This window comes from Myotis yumanensis, unplaced genomic scaffold (genome assembly GCF_028538775.1).
Source record: "Myotis yumanensis isolate MYYU_CA2020_CCGP unplaced genomic scaffold, mMyoYum1.0.hap1 SCAF_12, whole genome shotgun sequence".
NCBI lineage: Eukaryota > Metazoa > Chordata > Mammalia > Chiroptera > Vespertilionidae > Myotis > Myotis yumanensis.
Genome location: NW_027223763.1, coordinates 8,667,582 through 8,695,514, shown reverse-complemented (window position 1 = coordinate 8,695,514; position 27,933 = coordinate 8,667,582). Strand labels below are relative to the sequence as shown.

The 27,933-nt window shown below is 42.4% G+C and overlaps 1 protein-coding gene across 5 annotated transcripts in view; it reads right to left on the bottom strand.

Annotated features, from left to right (window-relative positions):
• The window catches only part of DENND1A (DENN domain containing 1A), a 461,262-nt gene that overhangs the window by 148,975 nt on the left and 284,354 nt on the right, over positions 1–27,933 (bottom strand). For all 5 annotated transcript variants that reach the window (XM_070430715.1, XM_070430714.1, XM_070430712.1 and 2 more), the window contains one exon: positions 15,041–15,142. In XM_070430715.1, the coding sequence (XP_070286816.1) occupies positions 15,041–15,142 (102 nt within the window). The remainder of the gene's footprint in view (positions 1–15,040; positions 15,143–27,933) is intronic.

Sequence of the window (27,933 nt, the reverse complement as noted above, 5' to 3'; positions counted from 1 at the left end):
TGGTAGGTTGTTTGGGGAAGTTGGATTGTATTTGCATTGAGTTCTGATGGAAAAAACAAAACTAAATAAAGGACTCAAATCACCTCCAGTTCAGATTTACAGATACAAGTTGTTCATAAAAGCCAGTTGGCCTGAGAATTGCCATGGAATGGGGGAATCAAATGGAGAAATGGCAGCATGTAATAAGCAGATGTAATAAATCAGTGCATTGACTAATTAACCAATGACTGAATGAATGAATGTGTAGCAAACCCTGAGCATGAGGTACAATACCCAACAAATAATATGTTGGTTTACACTGGATTCCAATGGACCCGAGTTCAAATCCTGAGTCAGCTGCTATTAACTGGATGGGGTAAAGTAACTACCACTGCTTTTTAAAGGATTGTTATGTAGATTAAATATTAAGCTTTTCGCCAAGGCCGGCGTGGCTTGGTTGGAGCGTTGTTCCATACAAGGAAAGGTTGTGGGGTTCAATTCTCAGTCAGGTCACATATCTACGTTGTGGTATTGATGGTACAGGAAGGCAACCACTCAATGTTTCTCTCTCTCTCTCCCTTCTCCCCTCTCTAAAATCAATAAGCATGTCCTTGGGTGAAGATTTAAAAAATAAGTCAAGCCCAGACAGCATGACTCAGTGGTTGAATATTGACCTATGAACCAGGAGGTCATGGTTCGATTCCCAGTCAGGGCATATACCCAGGTTGCAGGCTCGATACCCAGTGTGGGGCATGCAGGAGGCAGCTAATGGAGGATTCTCAATGATCACTGATGTTTCTGTCTCTCTCCCTGTCTCCCTTCCTCTCTGAAATCAATAAAAATATATTTTTTAAAAAGTCAAGATTTCCAATGCACCAAGCACAGTGGCTGGCACACAGTTGAAGCCTAATAGGTGGTGCCTATTCTTCCATGCTAGCTCAACTCCAAAGTCAAAACTACCCAAGCCATTATTTCAGCATAAAAAACGAATGATGGGCTCACAATGAACATTTTCTAGGGCATCAATTACTGAAATGTCACTCATTATGCTAAGCCTGGTGGGTTTATTTAGTGACCCGAACTCGGGTGTGTATTTGGGAGTTAATGAAGTGCCTGGTGTTTACACAGATAAAAGCAGGATTTGTCTCAGCAGCAATCTGGGCTGAATGGATATAGATCTCCGCGCTTAGGGATACGGCCAGGACGGATTCAGGGTGGATCACATGGATGCAGCCACATGGAGTGAGATATCTCCCAAGGGGATTTGGGCATCTCCACCTCCTCAGGGGAGAAAATACAGGAAGGGGGGTGGGAAGTGTGTATAATAGATGTGTTTCACAGTGTCCCTGCTGTGATGAACAACTTGATCCACTTACAGTTCCAAACACATGATGCATAAAAGAGCTGACAGAAATTCAATTCTTCAAAGAAAAGCATCTGCTCTCTAGTGGGAACGGCCAAATATTAAGCAGTTTTAAGGCAGGGCAAAGACCTAGAGGAGCACACTTCATTATCTGGATAGCCAGAGTAAAGAAATGCAGAGGATTACAAACGAACGAAAAAGTAGCCGAGATTCCACGCATTAATTACCCAGAGTAAAATGATTCAAGTTGAATCTTTGTTACGACAAATATTAAACCCAGCTGTGTTTATGTAGCAGTTGTGAAAAAGAAGAAAAAAAGAAATCCGTGTACAATATCTGTGAGCTCTGCCAGTTAATTGAATTTGCTGGCAGCACTTCCTCTACCACGAGCCAAACATCCTCAAAGATAAAATGTAGCTTTTAAACAGACCTGGGGAAAACGGAATCAAGAAATTTCAACCATTAAAACACAACTCTTTACTGGTATGAAAGTAAAGTAAAATTCAGTAATGAAAGGAAGGAAGTCTCTTAAACATTTACTGCATTCCAAAGCTTGGAGCTGCGGTTTATTGCTGAGGTCTCTTCTGATGTCCCACAGTGCTCCTGCTCCAGCGTCTTTAATGAAGTCCCATAAACTTCCATAAAATACTCGATTGTTGACAAATCATGCACACACACTCAGGGCAAGGCCCATTGGGCCACGATGCTCCTTCCCTTCCTGCCTGAAATTAGTAAGTCATGGGGTGGACACTCCTGGTGAGTGGTCCAACGAGAACAGAGACCTCCAGGCAATCCTTTTAAAGGATGAAGGATGAAAGACTGGACACCTGTAAGAATTCCTTTCAGCAAACTGTCCCCCGACCCCAAGTCCAATATCAGTAGTTTGGGGTGAGGGACAGCTTTGGCCAGATTCTCGGAACCAGAGAAGCAACAAGAGGTTGGGTCCAACACTCAACCTTCAGTCTGGGACTCAGTGCAGTGCAGATCTTCTCCCATCATTCCTTGGCTTAATTATCTTAGTTCAGTGGTTCTCAACCTTGGCTGCACATTAGAATCACCTGGGAATCTTTTTAAAATCCTGATTTCTGGGCCTCATCCTCCGGAAATTCTGTTTCTTTGTTATGGGGCGAGGCCACAACATTAGTAACAAAGAAACAGAATTTCCGGAGGATGAGGCCCAGAAATCAGGATTTTAAAAAGATTCCCAGGTGATTCTAATGTGCAGCCAAGATTGAGAGCCACTGTCTTAGTTGATTCCCCACTGCCCAAAATATGAAGCTCAAATGTGTGTTTATGACAGAAGGCCACTCCTAATCTGGTCCCTCCTGTCTACTTCTTTGGTTTCACCTTTTGTCCCTCCCAACCACCCACCCTATGTTCCAGCTGGACTAAACGATTAGTCCCTGCCCAAACACATCCACTTTTGTTCACACCTCCAGCCTCTATTCGTTCTGTTCCCGCCTCCCAGTATGCTCCTCTCTCCTTTTCCAGGAACAGCGACTGTTTCCTGCACATCTCCATGTTCCTAAGGCCCAACACACTGAGCCTACAGCCAAAAAACTCTTGGCTGGAAAAATAATCTCCATTCCTGAACTGGCTGTAGATCTGCCCATTTGGGATACTGAACCAGAAATGTCCGGGGCTCCTGCAGATGGAGGCGAAGCTGCTGGTGTGAAGTGTAAGCCGGTAGGAAAGCAGCAAGAGATGTGCCAGGAGAGGGAGGCAGACTGGATCATAAAGGGCCATATTCTGGAGTTCGAATTTCACCCAGAGGGAGAACAGGGAGCCATTAAATGGTTTAAATAGGGGAGTGATATATGCATGTTCCATAATATTCCTTCATTTATAGCAAGAGAATGGCCTGGGATTGGAGAAGTGGGGGCAAGACTGGCAGTCTGTCCTTCCATTAGCTCTGTGACTCACTGAGAATGAGGTTCATGTCTTAATCATCTCTGCATGCATATACCCAGTGCAAAGCACAGCACATAGTAGGTGTTCAGAAAATGGCTGGTTTATTAAATATATTAGATAAAACTGTACATATTTGAAGTATAATGTGGTGATTTGACATAAATGTTATGAAATAATCACAAGTCATCTAATTAACATGTCTGTTATTTCAGTTATCTTTTTTTGTATTATTGACATGGTCACTATGCTATATAGTAGATCCTCAGAACATATTCATGTTGTAACTGAAAGCTTGTCCCTTTAACCAACATCTCTCCATAGAAAACCCCTGTTGAACAAATAAACATTCTGCCAGCGAACACTAACAATGTATGCTTTCACATGGCACAAGGAGTACTTAAGACTATAAGGCCTATACACACAAAGATTTACCGTATTTTTCCATGTATAAGACGCTATTTTTTTCTAAAATTGTTAGACTGAAAATTGAGGTGCATCTTATACACGGAAGTCAGCCGAAGAGGGAGCCGCACTGGTGCGTAGCTGCCCATACCTTGTCAAACAGGCTTTCTCCAATCGCGAGCCTTATTGTTACTGACGTCAGCTGATGCTGTAATTGGAGGTAGAGGTGGGGAGTGCGAAGATGCAACAGGGACCGGAGCATTCTGAGCCCATAAAGATGTCAAAAAAATAAGAGGATAAATACTGGTAAGCGATGGTCTTACTCTGCAAAATTCAAACTGAATGTAATCAGCTATGCAAGAGAGCATGGAAAGAGAGCCACAGAGAGACAATTTGGACCTCCTCCCACTGAGTGTATAATCATACAGTGGAGAAAACAGGAAGAACAACTCCTTACGATGCCAAAAAAAGAAGAAGGCCTTAAGAGGAAAACCAGCCACATGGGCAAACTTGGAACAGAGGTTTAAAACTTGGATTATGGAGCAGCGCCAGAGTGGCTTATGTGTGTCAACCAAGCTTATTCATTGTCAGGCAAAAATGTTTGCAAGCAAAATGAACATTGTTGATTTTACAGGAAAGGCAAAATGGTGCTTCAATTTCATGAGGAGAGAAGGACTGGCCATGAGAACACGAACAAAGTTAGCTCAGAAAATGCCACCAGTTTATGAGGATAATCTCACATACACTGAGTGGCCAGATTATTATGACCACCTGACGTTTGTAGGCAAATTAGCCGTACACTGCATCATATGGGATATGGAAGCCGAAGGCCTGTTCAAACACCTTTGCTGTCTGCAGTTACCAAGATAAAACGTCTCCGATTCGCAAAGGAACACAAGGATTGGACAGTCGAGCATTGGAAAAAAGTCATGTGGTCCGATGAATCACGTTTCCAGTTGCACCACGCAGATGGCAGAGTGAGAATTTGGCAGAAACAGCATGAAAGTATGCATCCCACATGCATGAGTACAACCCTTCAAGCTGGTGGGGGCAGTGTTATGGTTTGGGGCATGTTTTCCTGGCATGATTTGGGCCCTTTAATTAGTGTGGAACAATGTCTGAATAGCACAACTTACCTAAGTATCGTTGCTGATCAAGTTCATCCTATCATGTTGATGGCGTATCCCAATGGAGATGGCTTCTTCCAACAAGACAATGCGCCATGCCATGGTGCTCGTATTGTGCAGGAGTGGTTTCAAGAACATGAGGGAGACTTTACCTTGCTTAGGTGGGCCTCACAATCACCAGATCTCAATCCAATTGAACATTTGTGGGACGAAGTTAAAAGAGCCATCAGGCAGCTGGTTCCACAGCCATCAAATCTCACAGAACTGGACAGTGCTATCCATCAGGCATGGTGTCAGATTCCTTGCATCACCTTTCAACATCTCGTGGAGTCAATGCCAAGAAGAATCGCCGCAGTATTGAAGGCAAAAGGTGGCCCAACAAAATACTGATGGGGTGGTCATAATAATCTGGCCACTCACGTTCAAATATATCCCATGTTCAAAGGCTGTTAAATCGTGTTGTTTACCCATATCTTCAGAAAAAAATCACTTCTACTGTCGTGGTAAACAACCTGCTTCCCTATTTATAATGGTCTGGCCCTATAGCAACTTCAGCGCGAAATTATAGCTAATTTGCCTACAAACGTCAGGTGGTCATAATAATCTGGCCACTCAGTGTATATAGACAGTGACTCCAAAGACAGCAGTGATACAATAGAAGTTGAAGAAATTGATGTGGGGAAGCACGGGACTTGGTTGGAATGTCTGTAAGGAGGATTCTCTGAAAGGTCAGGGGCCTCTGAGGGCACCTTGCTGAAGGCAGCAGCCCCCACCTTGACTTTTCCAAACAAGTCCAGTCCCCAGGGGTGTTTTGCTAGAATCTCTATGTTTAGTCTTTTAGACCCGATGTTGCAGAAGCGTATACTTTCTCAAGGATGCTTACCTTGCTGATTGTATCTAGGGCTTAATCTAGTTCAAGCTGTTATGACAGTAAAAGCGAAAGGAGGCAGGCGAACAGGGCTACTTGGTGGCGATAGCCAAGTAGTGCCTTAGCCCTCTTTCACAGGAACATGTGTTAAAGTAATCATTCATCTGTCGCTCAGGGTCTGCTGCTCAGCCCTGGCAATTGATATGTCTGGAACTAACAGTGATGAAGAAGAAAGCAATGATGCCGAAACCGGTTTGGCTCAGTGGATAGAGCGTCGGCCTGCGGACTGAAAGGTTCTGGGTTCGATTCCAGTCAAGGGCATGTACCTGGGTTGCGGGCACATCCCCAGTAGGAGATGTGCAGGAGGCAGCTGATCGATGTTTCTCTCTCATCGATGTTTCTAACTCTCTATCTCTCTCCCTTCCTCTCTGTAAAAATTCAATAAAATATATTTTTTTTAAAAAAAGAAAGCAATGATGCAACAGAGGCTGAATAAATGATATGTTGCATAATATCATAGTAGTGGTATGTAAACATTACCTGCGGTAATTACTAAATAAAAATGTGTTCTGTTTTATGTTTAAAATATTGATTTCTTAATTTTGGATTGGAAAAGCTGGGAGCATCTCATACATGGGGGCATCTTATACATGGAAAAATATGGCATATTATATAATGTAATCAGTATAATCAAAGTCTGCCCATCTTCCCAGTCAGCATTTTTTTCTTCCTATTGGGATTTTAAGAATGGTTGTTTTTGTTTGTTTGTAAAGTTTACTATTAGTTAGACATTTTGCAAAAGGCAGATTGCTTAGGCCAGACAGTGTGTGCCATCTAGCCCTTTGCTTCTGGGATCAAAAGCATTGTTGACTCACAAGGACAGCACACCAGCTCCCAGGAGGCCCCGAGGCAGCATCTTGAGAGTGTGGGGTACTCCAGAGGACAGGCAGCAAGCAGACCCTGGGCTTATGTGCATCTGGCCCTTCTGAACCAGTTTTGCCTTTGAACTCCCAAAGACATGATATAGCCCAATAATTCCACTATAACTCTAGTACTGTAACAGAAGGATTTCCCATGTGCTCTGAGAATACAAAGGACAGAGTGATTGATTACTGAGGGAGGGGCAAGGACAAAGACTAGAAGACTGATCAGACTATTCAGTGGATAACACTGAAGACAAGGCATGCAATTAGGAAGTCATTGCCAATTCTTCAGTTTCCCAGCAGAGGAGGGAAGTGCAGGGTCACATGACTTGCTGGCCCTAACTCAGGAGATCAGAATATCTACACATACACTTCAATAAAAAAAATTAACATTATATAATTAAAATTATTTTTCAAAAGGAAGTGCTAACTTTCGTTTTTACCTTTCATGATGTTTGATTTCTCTTTTTTCTTTTATAGTGTGTGCTTTCTGGTGTCTTATCTAATAACTCTTTCTTGCCTCATGAAGGTTTTCTCCTATATTTTCTTCTATTCATTTTATACTTTTTGTTTCTATGTTTAGGACTATAATTTAATTTGAACCAGTATTTCCATGAGGTAAAAGTCAAGATTCATTTTTTACCATGTGGATATCCAATTGTTCCAGTAGCATTTGTTGGCAAAACACACACACACACATAAAACTATCCTTTCTCTATTGAATTACTTTGATTATATATTTGCTGAAAATCAACTGACCATTTATGTGTAGGTCTAATTCTGAACTGTTTATTCTGTTCTACTGAACGGTATGTCTAGCTACATTTACTCTAACTTTATAGTAAGTCTTAAAAGTAGGTAATATAAGTCCTAGACCTTTGTTCTGTTTCAACATTGTTTTGGCTATTCGAGATCTTTTGCATAGTCATAGGTATTTTAAAATCAGCTCTTCAAGTATTTTTCCCCCCTTCTAAAGTCATCTGGAATTTGGATTGGGATTATAGTGAATTTATAGATTAATTAAGGAAACATTAACATCTTAAAAATACTGAGTCTTCTAATCCAAAATATGGAATATCTCTCCATTTGTTTAGGTTTTTTCATTTTTTTTCTCAGAAATGTTTTATAGTTTTCACTATACAAATCTTGCACATATTTTGGTAAATTTATTCCTAATTATTTCATGTTTTGTTCGCTATTTTAAATGGTACTTTAAAATTTTCATTTTCAATTGCTCATTACTAGTATATAAAAATACATTTGAATTTTTGTATACTGACTTTATCCTGCATACTTTCTAAATTCATTTAATAGGATTTTCCAAGTATGTGATAATGTTGTCTAAATAAAGACAATTTTTCTTCCTTTCTAATCTTTAGGGTTTTTATTTTTCTTGTCTTAGTGAACTGATTAGAACCTCCAGTAAAACGCTGAATAGAAATGATAAGAGCAGACATCCTTTTTTTGTTCTCATTCACATGGGGAAAGCATTCAGTCTTTCACCATTAAGTGTGATGTAGATTCTTCCTACATGCTCTTTATTTTAAAATTTTTATTAATTTTTACAGAGAGACAGAGATTTGTTGTTCCACCCATTCATGCACTCATTGGTTGATTTCTGTATGTGTCCTGACCAGGGATTGAACCCGCGATCTTCCTGTATTAGGATGATGTTCCAACCGAGCTACTCAGCCAGGGCTTTTCCTAGATACTCTTTATCACAATGAGGACATCTGGTTTGCTAAGAGCTTTTATTATGAACAGGTGTTGATTTTTTCCTAAAATACTTTTTTGGCATATGTTTTGATATAGTTTACCTTTCTTAGTCTGTTGCTATAGTAAATCACATTGATTGATTTTCAAATATTTAGCCAACCTATATTCATTTGATTATGACGTATTATCCTTTTTACATATTGCTGGATTCAATTTGCTAATGTTTTGTTGAAGATTTTTACATCGGTATTTATAAGGTATATTGGTCGGCAGTTTTCTTTTCTTGTAAATTCTTTGTTTGGTTGTCATGTCAGGGTAATGCTAATCTCATAAAATAAGGTGGGCAGTGTTCCTTTCACTATTTTCTGAAGAAGTTAGTGTAAGATTGCATTAGTTCTTCCTTCAGTGTATGACAGACAATAACGATGAGAGAGAATCATTGATCAGCTGCCTCCTGCATGCTCCACATTGGGGATCAAGCCCGCAATCCAGACATGTGCTCCAACCAGGAATCAAACCGTGACCTCTTGATTCATAGGTTGACACTCAACCACTGAGCCATGCCTCCCGGGCTCATTGTGGGAAAGTTTTAATTACAAATTCAACTTTCTTTAATAAAAACAGTGCTATTTTTCTATTTTTTCTTGAGTCACTTTTTGTAATTTGTGTATTTCAAGAAATTTGTTCATCTAACTTATAAAAAGTACATAAAATTGTTCATTGTATTATGTGTTCATCACCCCAAGTCAAGTCTCTTCCTATCACCATTTAGTCCTCCCTTCCCCCTCTTCTACTTCCCCCTTAAAAATATACTTTTTATTCTGAAATGTTTTTAGGTTTACAGAAAAGTTGCAAAGATAACAGAGTATCCATATACACCTCACCCAGTTTCAGTTTCCCCTAATATATTTTATATAAAACATTTGTCAAAACTAAGAAACCAACACTGGTACATTATTATTAATGTACCAAAATTTATTGTGATTTCACGAGTTTTCCCATTAGTGTCCTTTTCTTATTTCAGGATCTCACTGAGCATTCAGTTGTCATGTCTTCTTAGTATCCTCTGGTCTGTGAAGTTCCTCAGTCTTTCCCATATTTTTATGACCTTGACAGTTCGAGATGTACTAATCAGGTAATTTATAGAATGCCCCCAAATCTGGGTTCATCTGACATTTCTGCCATGATTTGACTGGGGTTTTGGAAAGAATAGCAGAGGGGTGATGGATCTCTCTCATGACATCATATCAGGGTTAGATGATATTCACATGGCATCGCTGGTGATGTAAACCCTGATCACTGGATTAAAGGAGTACCTGCTATTTCTCCACTAACATTACTCTTTTTCCCTTTACATACTCTATTTTTTTTGGAAGTGAGTCACTAAGTCCAGCCCACACTCATGTGTGTGGATGTTTGGGGTGGGAGTATTAAGCTCTTTTCCTAGGGAGGAGAATATCTACAGATACTATTTGGAATTCTTCAATAAGGAAGATTTGCCTCTTATCCTCTATCCACTATCTTTTGATTTGTGTCTGCATGGTATCTTTTCCAGCCTTTTATTTTTCATTTCTCTGACTCTTTATATTTAAGGTGGAATTCATGTAGACAACATATAACTGGGTCTTATTTTAAAATATAATTTATTAATCTCCTTTAATTGGAGTATTTAGATAATGCACATTTAATATAATAATCAATAGAGTTGGGTAAATCTATCATCTTGCTAACTTTTCTATTTGTTCCATTTATGTTGATTCCTTTATTCTTCTCCTCAAAAATCTTTTGGGTGTTCAATATTGGCTTATTAGCCAGGTATCTTTATCTTATTTATTTCCTTAGTGGCGCCTTTAAAGTTTACAATATACATCCTTAACTTAATAGTCTGCTCGCAAATAACAGTATACTGGCTTCCATATAATTTAAGAACTTTAAAACAGCAAACCTCCATTCTCCACCCTTGCCCTGTCCCTTGTGCTACCATAGTCATATATTTTACTTCTAGCTATGTTATTATACACATTACACTGGTGATTGCTACTTTATTTTTTTAAATCTTTATTGTTGAAAGTATTACATATGTCCCCTTTATTCTCCCAATGATCCCTTATAGCCTGCTCCTGCCCCCCACCCCAGGCCTCCACCACCCTATTGTCTGTTTCCATGGGTTATGCATATCTGCATGCAAGTTCTTTGGTTGATCTCTTCCCATCCACCCACTCACCCCTGCCTTACCTCTGAGATTTGATGATCTATTCTATGCTTCTGTCTCTGGATCTTTCTTTTTTTCATCGTCAACTGTATATTTATTTTATTTTTAATATATTTTTTATAGTATTACAGATAGTATTACAGAAATCTCCCATTCTCCACCCCCCCTCCCCCGACTCTCCCCCTCCTCCTAGCTCCTAGCCACCCCAGGTCTTCACTACCCTATTGCCTGTGTCCATGGGCTATGCATATAAGTATATATGTTCTTTGTTTATCTCTTCTTGTCCCCCCAACCCCACATTGAGGTATGTCAGTCTGTTCCATGCCTCTCTGCTTCGAGTCTTATGAATGAGATCATGTGATACTTGTCTTTCTCTGACTGACTTACTTTACTTAGTATAATACTCTCCAGGTCCCTCCATGCTGTCTCAAAGGGTAAGACATCCTTCTTTTTTATTGCTGCATAGTATTCCATGGTATACATGTACCTAAGCTTTTTTATCCACTCATCTACTAATGGGCACTTGGGCTGTTTCCAGATCTTAGCTATTGTCAATTGTGCTGCTATGAACATAGGGATGATTTCTACTTTAACTACTCAATTACCTTTTGTAGAAATTAAAAATGAGAAAAGGAGTCTTACATTCTCCCATATATTTACTATTTCTGGCATTCATCACCCCTTACTGTTCTCTAGGGTATCCTTTTTCTTCCATCTGAAGAACTTCCTTTAACATTTCTTGTAGTGCGGGTCTGCTGACAATTTCTCTCACTTTTTGTTTTTCTGAAAAGGCCTTAATTGTGTCTTCATTTGTGAAGGATATTTTCACTGGCTATACTATTCTAGTTTGATAAAATTTTCCTTTATTACTTTAAAAATGTCAATCCATTAACTTCTGGCTGTGCAGTTTTTTTTACAAGAAGTCTTCTGCCATTACTTCTTTCATTTGTGTGTGTGTGTTTTTTTTCTCTAGCTAATTTTAAGCTTTTGTTTTTACCACTGGTATTGAGTAATTTCAGAATCTACCCTTGGTGTGGTTTTGTTTCGGTCCATTAAGCTTGAGGTACAATGTGCTTCTTGGAACTCTGCATTAATCGTTTTCATCACAACTGAAAAAAATTGTCTACGATCTCTTTAAATATTTCTTGTCTTTCCCTACCTTCCTCTCCTTTTAGGGCTCAAATTACCTGTATGTTAGTCCTCTTGATATTGGGCTGTGGGTCCTGAAGGGCCTGTTAACCTTTTCTAGTGTTTTTCCTTTCTCTACTTCATAGTGAACAGTTTTTACTGGTATGTCTTTGAGTTCATTGATCTTTTAAGATGTGGTGTCTAATATCTTCTTAATCCTATCAGTGAAGTTTTCAGTCCAGGTATTATGTTTTTCACCTTTAGATGTTCCCTCTCATTCTTTTGATATCTTTTGTTTCTCTCCTCATCCAATCCAGGGCTTCCTTTAAATTCATGAGCATATTTATAATCTTTATAATATCTATCGTAAGGTCATTGTCTGCTAATTCCATCGTGTCTGTCATTTCTGAATTTGTTTCTATTGATGAATTTTCCTCTTGGTTATGGGTTACATTTTCCTGATTGTCAACGTCTGGTACTTTTTTTGACAGGCTGCTAGTTACTGTGAGGCTATGTTGCTGAGTGTTAGATTTTGTTGTCTTCTTTTAAAGAGGGTTGAAGTTTATTTTGACAGGCGGTTGAATTTCTTGCATATAAGGTTGATCCTTTTAAGACTTTTTTTTTAAAGGAAATAGTTTTGTTTAAAACTTTTTATTTAAGTTTAACACACATACAAAAAGTATAAATATCATTGGTGTTTCGCTTGAGGATAGCTTGCCGACGGAATTGGCACTAACATAAAGAATCAGCACATTATCAGCATCCCTGCAACCCTCTCTCACGTTCCTCAAGGCCTGATTTTTAAGCTTTGTTAGGAAAGGGCTATTTTTGCTCTAGATACTAATTTAGATCCTATCAAGGCTTTGCCTCTAGGGTCTCTGATGAATGTCCTGAGTAATCACCAACACCTTCCTTTTCTGGCGGGTCAGAGCTTGAATGATTCCCAGTCGGTGTGAGCTCCCTCTATAGGTAGGCAGATTAGTCAAGAGGACCCAATTCAGACTTCCGAAGCTCTTTTGCTGAGCAACTAGCTCCCTCCTGTCTGAATATCTGGCCCACAAATTGAAACCACCTCTTCCTCAAATTCAGATCTGTAACCCCTCAACTCAGCAAGACTGTTGTGCTTGGCTGGGGACACCCGCTCCTGGCCCAGGGTCCAGAAAATGCCTCCAGGCAGAAAGCCAGGGGGACCACAGAACTCATCTTACTTGTTTCCTTTCTCTCAGGGATCATACTCCTGTACTACTTTAGTCTAGTATGTGAAAACAGTTGTTTTCGTATTTGTCCTGAGTTTTAGTCATTAATGGCAGGGGCAAAAATCTAGTTCCAATTACTCCATTCTGGCTAGAAGCAGAACAAAGGCCTCTTTTAATAAAATTTCCAGCACAAATGCCATGTTTTGCAAGATTTCATCTACCAAAATAACCCAATCCATATGTCCCCTACATCCTTCCGTCTATCTATTCAGTGGCTGCTAGATCCCTGGGAAACATAGATGAATAAAAACTTGATTCCTGCCCTCAAATAACTCACAATTAAAAGGGAAAACCAGAATGTGTAATAAATTATCCTGCAGGAAGATAAGTATAATTATACAAGGAGAATAAAGAGCTATGGGGACAGAGGGAACGATACGGTCAAATCTACTTGGAGAGATCAGGGAAGGTTTTTACAGCCTAATCTTTAGAGTTAAGTCTTAAAGAATGAGTCTTGAAGATTGACAGATGGGGCGGGACATTTGGGAAAAAAGAAACTCTGTATGCAAGGTATGAAGTTATGAAACAACAGGTAAGTTTGGAAGAAATACTAACAATTCCAAACAGCCATAACACAGGGTTTGAAGCAGTGAGGAGAGAGCTAAAGCTTGGGGAAAACAGGAGGGTCACATCATGAAGGAGGGCCTTGAATGCCGTGATAGTCATCATTTGCATCCATAATTCATTAATATTAACCACAGTCTATAGAGCTCTTAGGACATGTTCTACAGATATTATATACATTTAATTCTCACAACAACCTTATAAGGAAGCTAAGGTTCAGAGAGCTTAAGCAATTTTGCCCAAGATCACATGGCTAGTAAGCAAAGAAGCCAGCATCTAAATACAGGTCTGATTCCAAAGCCAATATAAGAAACATGCCTCTAATCTATAGGTGCAGGGAAGTTATGGAAGGATTTTTTGTCTTTAGAAAATTTTTAAAAATTATGAAATGGTTTTAAGTATAGCTAGACTTAGTTACACATAACTATAACTAAATATAACTAAATTAGGGAAATAGAGTTAAAGTAGGGGCCCAGTGCATGAATTCGTGCACCTTGAAAAGAACTGTGAGCAGCGAGGCTGCAGTAGGCACAGGGGCAGGTCTCGGCCCATCCTCCACACCCCTGCCCAGCCCCTCCTGCCGTGGCCTCCGGTCTCCTGTCAAAAGCCCCACTCCCACCACTGCCGCTCCCATGCGCTGATGGCACCAGCCCCACTCGCACCCACTGACTATGTGGAGCGATTAGGGCTGGCGCCAGCAGTGGGTGCGAGTGGCGCCTGCTGCCCCGATTGTCCCTCTGGAGCAAGGGGAGGTGGAGAAGCCCTGAGGGGCGATTGGGGCTGGCAGCTGCCGCTCGCACCCGCTGAGGGTGCCAAGCGATCGGGGCTGATGTGGGTGCCAGCAGCAAGTGCAAGCGGTGGCTCCAGCGCCGCCAGTGGGTGCGAGTGCGAGCAGGGCCAGTGCCAGCCGCAGGTTCAAGTGCTGGGCGGGACTGTGGCACACGGGAGCAAAGAATTTTCAGTAACCACCAGAGTCTCGCCCCAATGACAGCGACCGACGCCCTGCCTTGGTCTGGCACCCCTGCTCACCTGCTCCAGCATCCCACCGTGGCCTGCCATGTTCCGCGCACGCCCCCTGGTGGTCAGCGCATGTCATAGCAACCAGTTGTTCGGTTGTTGGGTTGTTCCACCGTTTGGTCTATTTGCATATTAGGGTTTTATATATATAGATTGACGCTTCGAAAGGTAACTGGTCATGAGAAAGAAGGTCTGGAGTTCTGAGAACCAGTTCAGAGGCTGCTGGTAACAGCGCAAGAGAGAAATAAGGGCCTGGATCAGGTGGCGTTTAGGACGGATGGAGAAGAGGCTTAGAGGGGGAGGAAGTCAGTGAATGGAAGCCGTTGTTTATGCTACAGATGGAGCATCTTCACAGAACACAATGACTCCCTCAACACCTCATGGTGACCTAAGAGCAAAGGTGTAGGAAACTTCCTTCACTGAACTGAGACAAAGCTTCCAGAGAGAACAGAGAACTGCAGTGCAATCCTTAGGCGGCAGGAAAGTCACAGGTGTCCCCCGCTTCCCCTTCCCCACAGATGTGTCACATGCACGGTCACCCACAGGGGTCAGACCCCAAGGGCTTGTTACCCACCACATCATTCGGGAGGCTCTGCAGGTCAGCGAAGGGGGTTTCCAGGGTGTTGGTGTCCACGTTTAGAATCACGACATCATCCAGGGCCATGTTTCGAACTTTCTGCAAATAAAAAAATTCCAAAACAGAAATCACCAAAGCACCATGAGGACACATATCTTTCCCTGGCCTTTCTCTGGGGAAGGGGAATAGGAAACAAAGTGACACTTGACACTTTGGGGTGTGGGCTCCCGCAGGGGCTCACCTGTTTGGCTCCCCACTGCATAATAACCAGCACCAACAAAATGATTTGGTAAGTGCTCATTAACATTGGTCTATGTTCCTTGTCTCAAACCCCAGCCTCTAGGACAGAACTTGGTACCTAAGTAAACATTTCCAGATTCCTCCCAGCAGGAGGGTGGAGCCTCACTGGTCTGAAACTTCCTGGGGTTGAAATAACACTCCCAGAGGGCAGAATCCTGGAACCCTTCCACTTAATAAGACCAGGAGCCTCAAACTTCTGCTACCGACGTCTCCAGGCCGTGGGGGCCTCGGCCACAAACTTACCAATCAATTAATAAACTTTACTAAAGGCTTACTATGGGCTGAGACCTACAGAGGAGGGACAAGATTGGCTACTTAGAAATTTATTCTCCCTCCAAACCCCAGCATTCATATTAACTGACCGCCTTACTTACAAGGTAAGCGCTATCAGCAAACAGCATTAATAACAGTACACATCACCAGTGTTTCACAAAGCATAGTCCCCATTTTACAGATGAGAACATTGAGACTCCTGATTGCCTAGGGCTCCTTAGCTGCCTCCCTTTGCAATCTGACAGGTTAAACACAGCAGTGTGCTAGCAGGAAGTTACAAAAACAGCCTCAATGACATCCTTTTTCACTAACACACACTTCAGAGCTCACACAGCATTTTCACAAAGATTCTTTCATTTTCAGCAATGTAGCTGCAGGGGAGGTATCACCATCCCCACTTCAGAGGTGAGAAAATGAGGCTCAGAGAGGTGATGTGGCCTTCCCCAAGGTTATGTGGCTACTCTGCGGCTTCTTCTTTTGTAAAACTGAGAGGATAACTGTGACTGCCCTCCTTACCCCACTTCTCCCCTGGGGCTGCTGGGCACACAGTAGAACTTCTAAATAGTAGCTATTATTATTATTTTTATGATACATACGTCAGCCCTGATTAGTCTGAAAGCTGTAGAGCCAGTGGCTTTAGTGCAAAAGTCCTCTGTCCTTTCTTAGTAATTGCTGGGCTCTCACTTCAAAGACGGTGGCACCAGAAACAGAATCAGAAAAGGGGCCACAGGGGGCTGAGCCATAGCTCAGCTGGGGAGGCTTTGACAACTGAGCTGAGGGCCCTGCACCCTAAATCACCCATCTATGTACCTATCTACCTACCTATCTTTCTTCTCTTCTGATCTTCCAAAGAGTTCCAAATACAAGGGGGTGGGGCCCGGCCACTGGAGAGAGGCTGCAGGGGCTGAAAGGCAGCGAGCGGAATGTTGGTGTGGACCAGTGCTGGCACTGTTTCGGTGTTCCCGTGGGGCCCCAGTGGCACAGACCGGCCCTTGTGGGCTCTCCACGGCTGGGCTGGGACAGGCTTTTGATTACTTCCCACTCCTGACTGGAGGACTTGCTGGTTAAGCTGTGTGGAGTGTTTACTTTTTCAACAATGGCAGCAAGCTGAAGGAGAGGAAAAAACCTGGCACTTTTTTCTGACTGAGCCGGCCAGGGTCCCCTTAGAAACCAAACTGCCCAGGCAGGAGCAGGGTGAGCACGGTTTCCTCTTGTAGGACAATGCTGCCCTCCCGGTGGCAAGGCCTCTTCCCAAGGGGCTGCTGGCATTCGACTCAGGGCCTTCCTGAAGCTCAGGGTCCCAAGGAAAGAATCGGAGGCCAGCTCAGCTGGATGGTGCCTTATCCGTGAAAGGCTCATGGAACAAGGGGAATGAAAAAGACATAAAACCCAACAAAATATCTCAAACTGCAGGTGGGAGAGGGAGGTGCTGTGGAGAAGGAAGTTGGATCCTTACAGGGTGCCAGGTCATTTAATCCTGTCCATATTATGAGGGAGATACCATCATCTCCATGGTAACAAGAAGGAAACAGGGCTCAAGGAGGTCAAACCAACTGCCCAAGTCACACAGCTAGTGAGGGGCAGAGCTGGCGTTTGTGCCGGATCTGACTCAAAAGCCAGACTCTGTAAAGACATCCCAGAACAAGTACCAAGGCTGGGCGTGCAGTTATACCAACCCGCTCGGGACCTGTGTTCTCTTGCCTTTTGTGTCAGAAAAATTACAGAGGCCTACCAAACAAAAATGGGAAAGACACAGACTTCAAAGAAGAAAATGATGGTTACCCTCACCCTCCATTTGGAGGTAACATTTCTGTGCATTTCTTTCCACATTCCTCTGCTCCAATCCCTATTTTTAAAAAACACAGTTGAAACAATTCTTAATGTTTCTTTCTGACTCTCTCATTTATTACCATATAAGCAGTGCTCCACTTCATTAAAACCTTTATAAAGATCATTACTAATTGTTACAAAATGTTTCACTTCATGGAAACAAACCCATCCAAGTCTCTTTGTTGGTGATTATATCCAGTTGTTAAGACATTGTTATATGTAATACTGTTGTGAAATCTGTAGGCACAAACCCTGTGCTTTAGGATGGATTCCTAGAAGTGGAATTTACTTTCTACTTCTTAAAAAGTGTCCCTCTCAAACTCAACTTTGAAAAAGATAGCTTTACTTCCAATTATTTTAAAGTCATTTCATCCACAGCTTGTGTTTCCTACTCTAAGTGAAGAAAAATCAGCAAAGACACGAGCAGATGTCAAAATAGTCCTCCAAAAACTCTACCCAATTAAAACACTTACTAGTACCGCAGCACACCGAGACGGCTCTCCGGTAGCTTGTCCCACCAACACATTCCCTCTCTTTTTAGTTACAACATATGCCAAAGCTCCTGCCAGCTGCAAACCCTCCCCTCACCAGACTCCATAGGCTTTTTTTCAGAAAGAAGAAAAAAAATACTGACATGCACAATGCTTTCCAAATGGCATTTCTTGCACAGAGAAATACACAAAAGTGGCATCTTCCCATAAACATTGTTAATAAAAAATGGCTTTCCTTTTATGCTTTGTCACCGACAGACTTAGTCTGACCCCTGCCTTTCAGGACAAGGAGTTGGTCAAGGCAGCCAAGAGGAGTAAGTGTCACGTCTGGATTGCCCCTTACCTCTTGGGTTGCCTGGGGCAATTCACTTGACCTCTTAAATCCCCCAAGTTTTCATTTGTAATACAGGGATCATGCCAGTACCCACCTCATCGAGTTGTGAGGATAAGATAAGCGTGTATATATAAAAGAGTTCTCATGATTGCCAGGACATCCATAATGGGCATTTGCCTAACAGTGGCTCAGCTGCCTGTGTGTCCCCTCTTCTGAGTCTGAGAACTCAGTGGAGCCTGGCTAGCCTCACTCCATAGGGCCAGAGGTAGCAGGAAGTTTGCCTTTCCCTGTGTATGCCCGTGGCTATTCCCACAACCACAAAAGAAGTCACTCTGGAGTTCTTCATACAAGTGTTCAATTCCTCCCCTCGTCAGTGGGCTTCTTGGGGGTCACGAGATGGATGAATGAGAAGTAGCACAACCTTTAGGTGAAGAACACAGGATCTGGAAGCCGGTCTGAGTTGTAATCCAGCTCCACCACTCACCAGCTGTGTAAACTTGGGCACTTCACTTAATCTCTGTGGGCCTCAGTTTCTTCCTGAAACGGGATGATAGTGCCTACCTCGTCAGCTTGTTATAAAGATTAAATAGGCCCTAACCAGTTTGGCTCAGTGGATGGAGCGTCAGCCTTCGGACTCAAGGGTCCCAGGTTCGATTCTGGTCAAGGGCATGTACCTTGGTTGCGGGCACATACCCAGTAGGGAGTGTGCAGGAGGCAGCTGATTGATGTTTCTCTTTCATCAATGTTTCTAACTCTCTATCCCTCTCCCTTCTTCTCTGTAAAAATCAATAAAATATATTTTTCAAAAAAGATTAAATGGGCTACTTAATCTTTTTAAGGTACTCAGAGTTGTGCCTGGCACATGAGCAGCTTAACATAAACATTTGTTAGATAAAAAGGAACGATATTTTGAGGGTAATGGGAATATTCTACATCTTTACTGTGGTGGAAGTAGTTTCATGAACAAATCATACATTTTAAATGGATGGTTTGTTGTAAATAAATTATACCCCAATGAAGTGATAAACACATTAGTACTATGTCCAGAACATAGAATAAAATCACGATAGGCTATAAAAAATAACAATGCATGAATGATGGTGAATGCTACACGACAAGGTAATTTTTCCCTAGGCCATCACCCAATGTACATTCTGATTTGCAGCTGTGTTTGGCTCCCTGCCTTCCTCTTTCCTTTTTTGTCTAGTCCAGGATTTTTTAAAACTTTGTTTTCCACTTATGCCCTTTTATTTTTTTTTTTTTTATTTTTTTAAATATATTTTATTGATTTTTCACAGAGAGGAAGGGAGAGAGACAGAGAGCCAGAAACATCGATGAGAGAGAAACATCGACCAGCTGCCTCCTGCACATCTCCCGCTGGGGATGTGCCCGCAACCCAGGTACATGCCCTTGACCGGAATCGAACCCGGGACCCTTCAGTCCGCAGGCCGACGCTCCATCCACTGAGCCAAACCGGTCCCGGCCACTTATGCCCTTTTAGAATAAACATGGAAATCCGGTGCTCCTAGAAATTCTGACCTACTTCCCTACACAAAAGTTGGGTCCACTTGAGAATCACTCTACTACAGCTAAGAAGGCTTTACTGAGCCTGACTTTCTAAAGTTGGAAACAAGGAGTTTCCCCCTAAAATATAAAATGTCACCTACCCTTGTTCAAACCGCACCAGCTCCTCACACAGATCGGGGGTGATCCTACCTGTCCAGGGAGAAGACTGGGCAGCCAGTGACAAAAGGTAGGACTTAGAACCAAGTCTTAAAATAAAGAGCAAGTGTTTGCACTGACAATGTAACCCAGAAGATCCGAGGAGTGGTCAGAGCACCTGGCGCTCCCTGGCTGAGAAGGTTGAACGCTGGGGTGGAGCAGGGCCCAGTTCCGCCTGTGCTCCTCCGCTGAGCGCTGATCTAGGATGGAGGTGGTGGGTCCTGAGGTGGCACATGTGGGGTCAGTGGTTCTTTCCTGTTGTCCTTCACTAGGACCATCGTCAGGACAGGGCATGTCTTATTTGTTCCTGTGTCTCCCATGCCCAGCACCATACCTGCAGAGGGAAAGTGCTCACTAATTGGAGAATGAATGAAATACTGTGCCTGGATTCACTCTACTGGGAGGCAGGCCTTGCAGCAGATGTCAACGTAAGCCCAAACGGACAATGTAAGCCCAGTGTAAGCAAATTGGAGTTTGCTCAAGGAAGTGCAATGGGAATAACAATAATGATGGCAATGATAACAATCATGTGAAATTACCATGATTAATTAGTGTACAATTAATTCACAGTTGACACAGGAGGCGAGATAGGAGTTAATGTGGTGGTTAAGATGACCGTGGTTTCTGCAATCAGACAGCCAGATTCAAGCCTTGCCTCTTACTGTGTTACCAAGTTCTTATCTATAAAATGGGGATAATACCACCTACTTCACAGCTGTGTTGTGAGGGTTGAGCTAGTTTGTATAAAGACTTTAACACAGTGCCTGATTGCAGTGAGTAAGCAATAAATGGGGGAGGGGAGCTATGAAAAGTGAGTCTCTATCCTTGCAGTTTGAAAGTTATATCAATAAATGGATTAGAGTTCCAAGACTAAGAATTTAAACACCTGATTCTCAGACCAAAGGTTACTTTAAACCACCACCAACCGACTGTTATTTTCTGGGCTGTCTCAGAAATGTGAGCACATTCCTGGAGCCAGACTGCTGGAGCCTGAATCCCAACTCTGCCGGTGATAACTGTGCTACCTTGGGCAAACCTTTTATTCACCTCCCCCCATGCCTCAGTTTCCTCATCTGTACAGGATTAAAATAGTACTGACACCCAGGATAATGGTTACCCTTGGGTGGGAGGAAGAATGATTACAAGAGGGCAAGAGGGGCTTCTGGAGGGCTGGTGATATTTTGTTTCTTGATCTGCTAGTGGTTACATGATGTCTCCCTTGTAAACACTCATCTTGCTGTACACTTTGGATGAGTGCACTTTTCCCTATAAATCTCACATTTCAGTAAAATGTTTACAAAAAGTAAGTAATACAAAGTCATTACTTATAAGATTGTTATGGTGATTAAATGAGTTAACATGTATTGTACTTAGGATAAAGTCTAGTATCTAACAAGCACTGTGTATTAACTTATTACGAAAAACAAGATAGCAATAATTCTATTGATAAAAAAGGATTCAATCTAGAATACTTTCACTGTCAATTAGTTTGCAAAGGTAGACGCCTCCAGTATACACACGGCGTCTTTAATCTGTCCTGTCCCTGTTTCCAGTGAGGAGCAAAACGCACCATTCTTGGGTACCTTCTGAGATACTTGTAGTCTGGAGTCAGCATGGTTTGGGAGAGCAGCAGGAACATGAATCAGATGGCCTGGGCTTTCGATTCTATCTTGTTCAATTCTTACTCAGGACTCAGGGCAGGTTATAACCTAGTAGAGCCTCAATTTCTTCATCTATAAAATGGGGATATAACCACTCACTACATAGACTTGTGAGAAGATTTAAGTAAAAAGAAAAATAGAAATGTTTATTTTGCACCTACATGGCCATGTTCCCATGTGCCCAGGGTGCTGGCCTTGACCACAGGTAGGAATTCTCCCTTCTGGAATGATCCCTGAGGGCCATAAGCACAGTCTCCTCTCCTATGGCCAAGCCAGCACCTCTGAGACTAACAACTAGACCACCAAGCAAAGGGGATGGGCCCAGACCAACTTCCTGCAAGGACACTTTGCTTCAAGAGGACACAGCCTCCTCCTGAGTCTAGGGTTATCATACCCATAACACACTGCTTTGGCTCAGTGTTCCTCTATGAGACGGGTACAACGGACAAGGCTCCTTCATTATACTTTGTCTCCCTTAAGTCTGACCTCTCTGCAGTTTTGTTTTCAAATTTCAAGGATGGATATGGTTAAAACTAAACCAAAAAATTACATCTTAATAGTTTGTTAATCCAAACTTTATCTTCACTGACTGACTGTTACTGGGCTTCATGAGTCACCTCTTAGGTTAACTGTTCTCCTGGTTATGTGATATGCGGAGTCACAGCTGACTTTACCGGGGCCTGGGCAGGCCAGGACGGTGTTACATGCTCTGTGTCCATCCTCTTACTGACTTTCACAGCAACAAAGTGAGAGCTACGGGCTGATGTGTTCCTCCCATGGCCAACCCTTCACATGTACCATTTAATATAATGCTCATGACACCTCAGTGGAGAGACAAAGAGACTGAGGGTCAGACAAGTAAAATAACTTGTCCAAAGTCCTCCAATTTAGAAGTAGTGGAGCTGAACACTGAACCCAGTTGAACACCAATACCTTTGTACTACCCAACTCCTCTTACTAATTGCTCTGACACATTGTTTTGATCGACAGAGGTATTGAGCAACTGTAATTTAACTGATGTTTGCTAGGCAAGTACTAGAAGAATAGTCCGTAAGTAGCTTGGTGATTGGCCCAGGCTCCATTAAAGTTCCCAGGGGAGAGGATTTCCTACAGAATATCATACCCATTTGATGGATAAGAAAATGGAGGCTAAAGAGATTAAATAGCCTATATTTGTACAACTGGCTTTTGTCAGAAAAAGGATCTGAATCAATGTTCTTTCCACTATACAGCACAAAGTGTGCTTAAATGCACGCGCATATATATGAGCACATAACAAAGAACAGCATGGGGAGCTGGTGGCCTCCTAGGAGGAAAGGAAAGAGAAATCAGAGGAAAAGTGAAAAGGACAGGAAAAGGAAAGGCAAATATTCTGTATTGTAAACTCTTTATTCCCTCCTGAAATCTCGGATAAACACAGAGGGAAGAGTGACATTTTCCTTCCCTTCCTCAGGCCCCAAAGGTCACTGAGCTGCCAAGCAGTTGATAAACGCAGTGGCTTTTCTTTGGAGCCAGGAGTCACTGATTTGCTCCTTCCTGCTCCACAAAATTAAAAATCCAAGCCCGACAGTTCAGAGGACCCCCGAAAATACCGCTGGAATTTCCCAGTGTGCTTTAAACAGAAACAGAAGCTTGGCAGGGGAGGGAAGTGCTGTAAGCACCTCCTGGGTCAGGCCAAATCCACTCCTCACAAGGTAATAAGCACTGACTCTCATTAACAAATCCAGAGATTTCCAACCCAGGTCAGCAAAGGGGCTGACTATCCATCCACCGGACATTCATTCATTCACCCATTCAGTCAGTCATTCATGTCAACTTCATGCTGGGTCTTAAGGACAGAGAGCTGACTAAGACATGATCTCTAAACTCAAGGGTCTTCCAGCCTACTTGTGGGAGGACGCGGATGGGGAGTGGTGGGATAAATTATAACCAACTAAGAAAAGGCATGGTGATGTGTAGTAGAAGAGACCTCACTGGTGGACCATCTCCATTCACTGGAGCTTGCCTGCTTCCCTCCCCTGGCTGGTCCTGGGCCCAGGGTCAGGAAGTCCCCACGGCTGGTGTCCTGGCTCACTCACTCACTAGCTAGGTAGCTTTAGGCAAGGCATTTCACCGCCTTCAGCATCAATTTCCTTCTCTGTGACATGGGGGGTCACAATCCTACCATTCAGGATTGTTGAGAAGAGGAAGGGAGATGCTGTAGGCCCTGCATGTCATAGAGCACCAGCCGTAAGGCAGAAGCTTGGTGAGTGCCAGCCCGTCTCCTTCTAAAAGCTTGGTTCTGCTAGCTCTGCTGGGGCTCATTCTACAAGTCCAGCCTGGCCTCCTCTCTGCCCACGGAATGGACACCTCTGACTCTGATGGTGTTCTGCCTTAAACTGAAGCAGCTTCCCCACTGCTGGGGACTCCATTTCCTCGTATGTAAAAAGAGGATGAGGACAGTGTCAACCTCTCACACCACGCCTGCAAAACACAGTCGAGAGATGAGATGGCAGAGAGCTTGGTAAACTGGGAAGAAGGTCCAGGCATAGAGCACCATAATTACCACTTATCTCGCAAGACCCTGCTCTTCCGTAAAGCCTCCTGACTACTTCCTCTCTCTGCTCCTAAGCCAGGCACAGGGGGCAACATATACTTGGACCCTCAATTAAAACTTGTTTAGTGATGTTTCTAATTGTTTCATGTGTACCTGTCACTTTTTCCCTTAAAAAAACTGTTTTAACCTTACTACATTCACATATACTGCAATAATGCTTACCAGTCATCTATAAAACACTGCAGAGTTTTAAATACTATGTTTTTAAATATATTATTTCATCTGATCCTCAAAGCAACATCATGAAATAGGTATTATTATTACCATTTTACAGAAGAGAAAACTGAAGCTCCTTCCCCAGGCCCTGGAGTGATAACAGAGCTAGGATTGGAGCTTGGGACTGCCAGGTCCCAAAGCCTGGTCCCCTTGCCCCCTCTGTGTAGCCCCCTCTACTTTCTGGCTTAGCAAATACTGAGGACACCAACCAGGTCACATATTTCTCTTGTAACTTCCATGGGTAGCCTTATCATAGCCTAGATACATAATAACAAACAGATCCTAAAAGCAGGGCCAGTGTCAAAATTTCCTTTTGCACACACTAAAATATTTCACACAACAAAATAATTGGGTTTGAATTCTAGTCCTGCTAATTGTTAGCTGTGCGACTTTGGACAAGTTACTGAACTTCTCTGTGTCCAGATTTCATCATCTGTACAATAGGGTCACCACTACTAGAGCACAGACTTGTTGTGAAAATTAAAAGATGAATATAATACGTCTGGCAGTATTTCAAAAATAGTATCCATCCAATTTGAAACGATGGAACTTGAATTTAAGAGTTTCACTGGGGGTATAAAGAGATGTCGATTTCCTAGTCCCAAAATGGTTTGGGGTCACCTTCTAATAAAACAGGGCCTCATTCCTCCCACATAACTGCCACTTGCCATCATTCATTCATCACTAAGCACAGAAAACCTGGACTCCCATCTCCACCTGCCTTTTATTTGAAATGTCAATTTTTAAAGAGTGGAGAGGTTGGAAACCCAATTTAACAAGCACACTGAAACATTGTTTATTGCCCCCATAAACATGGCTTAGTGAGAATTACGGACTTAATCAGAGTGAACTTATCTCCCGGTGAAAAGGAACACTTTAAATTTCAGAAATGGCACCTTCACTGTGAAAATCTCTTAACTTTTCAAACAAACTACAGGGGGTCCTAAACATATGGGCAGTAAAGGGGTAGCCATTACTGTGATTTGTCTTGCCCAAGAGCCAAGGAGCCCTGAAGGTCCATAACAACTTTAAGATCTAGAAAAAATATTTGGAAAATCATATTCAGGAGACGTGTCTCTAAAAACCCCGAAAGGTCTGCGGAGTGGGAAGTAATGTCTGTCCAGTTGCTTGGGGCTGCCCAGAAGAAAGGCCCCTGGAGCCTTCAGAACAGGCCTATTTCGTAAGCAGCAGCACTGGGCGAGCACAGCTCTCCTCCTGCGCATAAGCTGAAGCATTTAGGAATAGGTCATATTTGTGACCTGCTTTTCAGAAGAGAGGTGCCACCTAAGTCCCAAAGGCTGCTAAATGGTCTGAGTGATTTTTCTTCTTCTTAAACAAACTATTCCAGAGGATGAGGTCCTGTGAACCCCACTTCCCAGTCTGCAGCATCATTAGGACAGCTCTGCCATTCCAGGAAAGGTTTTCATGAAGACACCCCATTTTGCAGGGAATGTATTGGCCTGGATGCCAGAGGCAGGAAAGGCTACAGATATAAAATTTTATTATTTCAATGCCCCAGTAGCAGCCAGGAGGACTTAATGAAATCACCAAGATTTACAATCTGAAATAGCTATTGCACAGACAGATATGATTAAGGGAGCTGCGCCCTCTGACCTTTCAACCCTTTGATCCTCACACAGCAGGTGGCCTGGAGCCCCCTCCTGGGCATCTTCCCTCTCTTCCGACACTGCTGAACCTTGATGTTCAATAAGCCTGACCCTACACAGGTGACTCTCATGCTGCTTATCACCAGCAGCTGCTGCTAATGGCCCAAATCCCTTGGCCTCGAAACTCTACACCCGAGATGGGGGGAGAGCAATCTGCACTGCAGTGTCCAAATGGTGCTGAAATGATGTTCAATAATTCAGCCCAAGTCCACTTGTTTGCAATGCTTAACAATGTCATTACCAAAAACTGTCCCAGAAATGGAACTCTGTCTCCTCCGATTTATACTTTGAGTTAGAAAAAAAAATCACCTTTAAAAAAATAAATCGCAAATCTCAGACAAAAAAAATCAACCCCGAAGTCTTAAATGCATCTCTCAGAACTTCCCTAAAACCATGTGGAGCAAATTTATACCAATGAAAATCAAAACAATTTTTGGAAACCTAAAATTGACTGTTTTCAGTTCCATGAAATTTCATTTAAAAAAGCCCATATGCCAAAATGTCCAAATTCTCTTATTTTTAAAAATTGGGATGACTTCCAAAATCATAGCTATCTTTTTCTTCCTTTTTTTTTTTCCTTCTAAAGCAAAGGATGGGTAATGTGCATATGTACTTATCAAGCTTCACAATTTAACCCATTCGGCCAGTATAAAATAGCTGCAATAAAATGCTGAAGAGGCAGGATGTAAATTTATTACCGCTGGATCTTTCAAAGCAATTGATGCCAAGGTTCAACATATTCTATTTGGTTAAAGATGTGTCCAGGAGTCTAGGCACCCCAGTCCTAAGCTTTTAGTTTTTTCCAGATATTTGGATTTATGGAGGGAAGAATTTTAGGCAGGACACATAAACCTGTGGAATGTTGATAACTTCCAACCACAAAAGAAAACTTTAGTGTCACTGTTCACCATTCCTAGGAAAAGCCCTGAGCCAATGCCTTTGATTCTAAACAAACATAACATGGTGGCCCCACTCTTTGCCTAGTCATTAATATCTGAATTCAATTGGCAAAGAAAAAACTCCACTTCTTTGGTAGTCTAAAATGGCATATATCTTAAATATTAAACTTTAAATTCACTTTGAGATTAGGTAAGAATCAAAGGATATGTAAGGGGAGGCTTATAGAGTTCAGTTTCAGTCACATGTTTCTCTATGGATGTTCAAGTTTAGTATAGAGGGCAATTTATGAAGAGATTAGCAGGAAAAAAAGGTATGGTTACTACATAGAGTTTGACCACTTTGTACAAAATTATTAAACTAGTTTCTTCAGAGATACCTATTGGAAATACTTTATTAATAATAATACCTACTGTTGAGTGAGGGTCTACTAATGTGCATGGAACTTTAGTCATACTGTTCTGAACTGTCATCACTTTAAGGCAGTTGTTCCCATTCTGCAGATGGGGACATTAAGGCACACATGCACAGAAGCTCAGTAACTTGCCCAAGTTGCACACAGACAAATGGTGGAGCTGGGATTCAAACTCAGGCTCATTGCCTGCCCCCAAACAAAAAGATCTTAAACAATAACATGCAATAATTTGTGCAGAAAATGCTGGGTTTCAGCTTGCCTACACACTGCCGTGGCTCATTTAAAGGCCTTCTGAATCAATTATTTTAGGTCATTAAGAGGAAGTTTAATTTGGTTGACAAACACCCCCACTGTGGTGACCTCACATATCAACAACAAATGCCTGATGGTCACAAACCCATACCATGAGTTTACTGAGCATGGTGCTAAACAAAACCACATGTGCCCGGATTCCAAGTGGGATTTGACTAGGCCAAGGGTACCGCTCT